Here is a 3,129-nt window from a genome sequence, read left to right as displayed (position 1 = left end):
TAACTAGTAATTAGTCTCATGATACATAAACCGGAACGACTACCGTGATTAGTAATATATTAGTGCTATGACACAGCTACTGGTGCGACTCACATGTATTGTAGCACTTACTCCCCACAATAAAGTCACTGATGCGAATTGCATGTACGTATAATATGGAAGCGATATTAAAATGGCTAATCAGCAACTAAAAAATTCCCTGTATGTGGCGTTGTAGTGATAGACCATATCCATGACAACACATGGTTGGATTGGAAGCTTGCAACTAATCTCTCCCTCTGTCTCTCTCTCTCTCTCTGTCTCTCTGTCTCTGTCTCTGTCTCTCTCTCTCTCTCTCTCTCTCTCTCTCTCTATATATATATATATACACACACACAGTTTGTACACTAAATTGAATACAGCTATGTGTACAGTGTGTACCGGTACACTAAATTTAATATAGCTGTATGTATAGTGTGTTGACTAAATTAAAAACAAGATATATATATACAGTTTGTACACTAAATTTAATACAGCTATATATACAGTTTGTACACTAACTGGAATATAACTATATTTACACTGACTACACTAGCTTGAAAATAGCTGTATGTGCAGTTTACACACCAACTTCAGTACAGCTATATGTACACTCTATACACTAACTTGAATACAGCTATATATACAGTTTGTGCACTAAATGTAACACAACTATATGTACAATTTCTACACTAACAGCTATGCACGAGTGAGGCTGTGTGCGCAAAGGCGGTTTCACTTTAATCTCCTTTACGCACAAGTTTTGTTGTGCACCTGTCATTCTTCCTCATCATCAAACTCATCAGTCCTTAGCTGCACCCACCAAAGTCCTACGGTGATAGGCGACTGGCAACGCAATAGGTGGAGATGACCAAGGGGAGTTGTAGTTAGAGACCTGCACGTAGGCTGCCCTTGGGCAAGCGGTCGGTCTGCTCTGTACCCATGGCAGCAGAACAGTTCGGCAGCATCCAGGGCGACTGAGCAGACCTTTTTGGGACAGCGCTGCTCACCCTGCATGGGTGGGGGCTAGAAAAGATGGCTTTAAGAATAGCCTGCCCTTCAAAATCGGGTCACCTTTCCACGGCTGGCAAGATCATTCATATATGCGGTCGAAACTATCAGAGAACAAACTTCTTATTGGAGCCTGGAATATCCGTACTCTTATGGACAAAGAGAACGTAGCAAGACCTCACAGAAGAACAGCCCTAGTTACTAAGGAGCTTTCACGCTACAATATTGACATTGCAGCCTTGAGTGAAACCAGGTTGGCAGAGGAGGGTTCTCTGACTGAGCTAGCAAACGGCTATACATTCTTCTGGAAAGGAAAAACCCAAAACGAAGACAGGATCCTCGGAGTCGGTGTTGCGATCAAATCAAGTCTTCTAAAGCAGCTTCCGGACCTGCCTGTTGATATCAATGAGAGGCTAATGAAATTGAGACTACCTGTCAGCCACAAACACCATGTAATAATCATCAGCGCCTACGCTCCTACCCTCTCGAGCCCAGCGGAAACAATTAAGCAGTTCTATACGGCCCCCAGCTCTGTACTTAGCTCAGTTCCAGCTGACAACAATATCATAATACTGGGGAACTTCAACGTCCGTGTTGGCTGCGATTATGGTCGATGAAACGGCTGTGAAGATGGTCGATGGAAAGGTGTGATTGGCAAGCACAGTGTCGGCAAAATGAACAACAAGGGCCTGCTCCTGCTCAGCAAATGCTCAGAATTTGACCACCTCCTAATCACAAACTCAATGTTCAGAATGGCATACAAAAACAAGAACTTCTGGATGCACTTCTGTCTCTCCAGTTACACTTAATCGACTATCTAATAGTTCCCAGTGTGATAACCAGTATGTCCTTATCGCCAGTGCCATGCGAGGAGCGGAATGCTCGACAGATAACAGGCTTGTCCGAACTATCCTAAAGCTGCGAATAGCCCCACATTACACAAGGGGTCCTACGCTTGTGCACACAGCCTTCAAATTTTCAAACTTCAAAAGCCTTCCACCAGCCCCAATTTCCAGAAGAGTCTTGATGACAAGTTGTCCACCAACGGACCTATACGTTGAAATGTCTCAAAAAATGGCAGAAGCTCGAAGACATAACAAGAGAAACAGCTATGACGAATCTGGGCCCCAATAAGCGAACCCATTAAGACAGGTTCGACGAGAACATCGGTAAAAATATGTTTGCCAGAAAGAATAAAGCATTCATGGACTGACAGAATGACACAAACTCCATCCCCAAAAGACCGCTTCAAATACAATCAAGCTGAGGCTCAGAGTGAAATCCGCAAGATGCATGACCATTGGTGAGAAAGGAAAGCTGATGAAGTGCATCGCTATGCCGGTACTAACAACTCATGCAGATGGCAGTACACCAATAAAGGACAAGACTGGCATTGAGGACACATGGAAAGAACACTTTAGTCAGTTCCTAAACCTACCCTCATTGGTCAGCCAATATGTTCTTGACCAAATACCACAACAGCCAGTGCAAGAACAACTGGATGTTCTGCCGGCGATAGAGGAGTTGAGAATGGCAACTAAACAAATGAACTGTTCCAGGGTACTTGGAAAGGATGGTATCCCAGCGGAGGTGTGCAAGGCTCTCAATGAACAGACTCTGGAGACGACCTCCACGACGCATCAATTTTGACACTGTATAAAAATAAAGGCACAGGTACGGACTGCATTAACTACAGAGGCATCTCCTTGCTCCCCATACTGGCAAAATACTTGCTTGCATCATTCTCAACAAGCTTATTGCGTCAGTGTCAAAAGATAAGCTCCACGAGTCTCAGTGTGGTTTATGTCCAGACCCCAGCACCGTTGACATGATCTTCGTGGTGAGACAAGTCCAAGAGAAGTGTTTTGAGCAGAACATGGATCTGTATGCCGTCTTCGTGGACCTGACAAAGGCTTTCAATACAGTCAACAGAGACGCACTCTGGATAGTACTCAAGAAATTTGGCTGTCCTTAGAAGTTTATCAACCTCATCTGGCCCTTCCACGACGACATGACTGAAGATTTTCTCTCAGACGATGAACATTCTTAGAAATTCCCCATATCTAACGGTGTCAAACAGGGCTGTGCACTCGCTCCGTC

General features: G+C 44.3%; 1 protein-coding gene across 1 annotated transcript; it reads left to right on the top strand.

Moving 5' to 3' along the window:
• The first annotated feature begins 1,121 nt into the window (after window positions 1-1,121).
• On the top strand, window positions 1,122-1,646 carry LOC149789946 (protein CFDP2-like). The gene has a single exon (XM_089973145.1). The coding sequence runs from the start codon at window positions 1,122-1,124 to the stop codon at window positions 1,644-1,646; it is 525 nt and encodes a 174-aa protein (XP_089829271.1).
• The last annotated feature ends 1,483 nt before the right edge of the window (window positions 1,647-3,129 follow it).

This window comes from Sinohyriopsis cumingii, chromosome 10 (genome assembly GCF_028554795.1).
Source record: "Sinohyriopsis cumingii isolate HCF-2022 chromosome 10, ASM2855479v2, whole genome shotgun sequence".
NCBI lineage: Eukaryota > Metazoa > Mollusca > Bivalvia > Unionida > Unionidae > Sinohyriopsis > Sinohyriopsis cumingii.
This window is presented reverse-complemented; position numbering and strand designations above follow the sequence as displayed.

What these genes read in the sequence shown, in the direction of transcription:
- LOC149789946 (XM_089973145.1), top strand. Translation starts at nt 1,122, where the DNA reads ATGCGGTCGAAACTATCAGAGAACAAACTTCTTATTGGAGCCTGGAAT.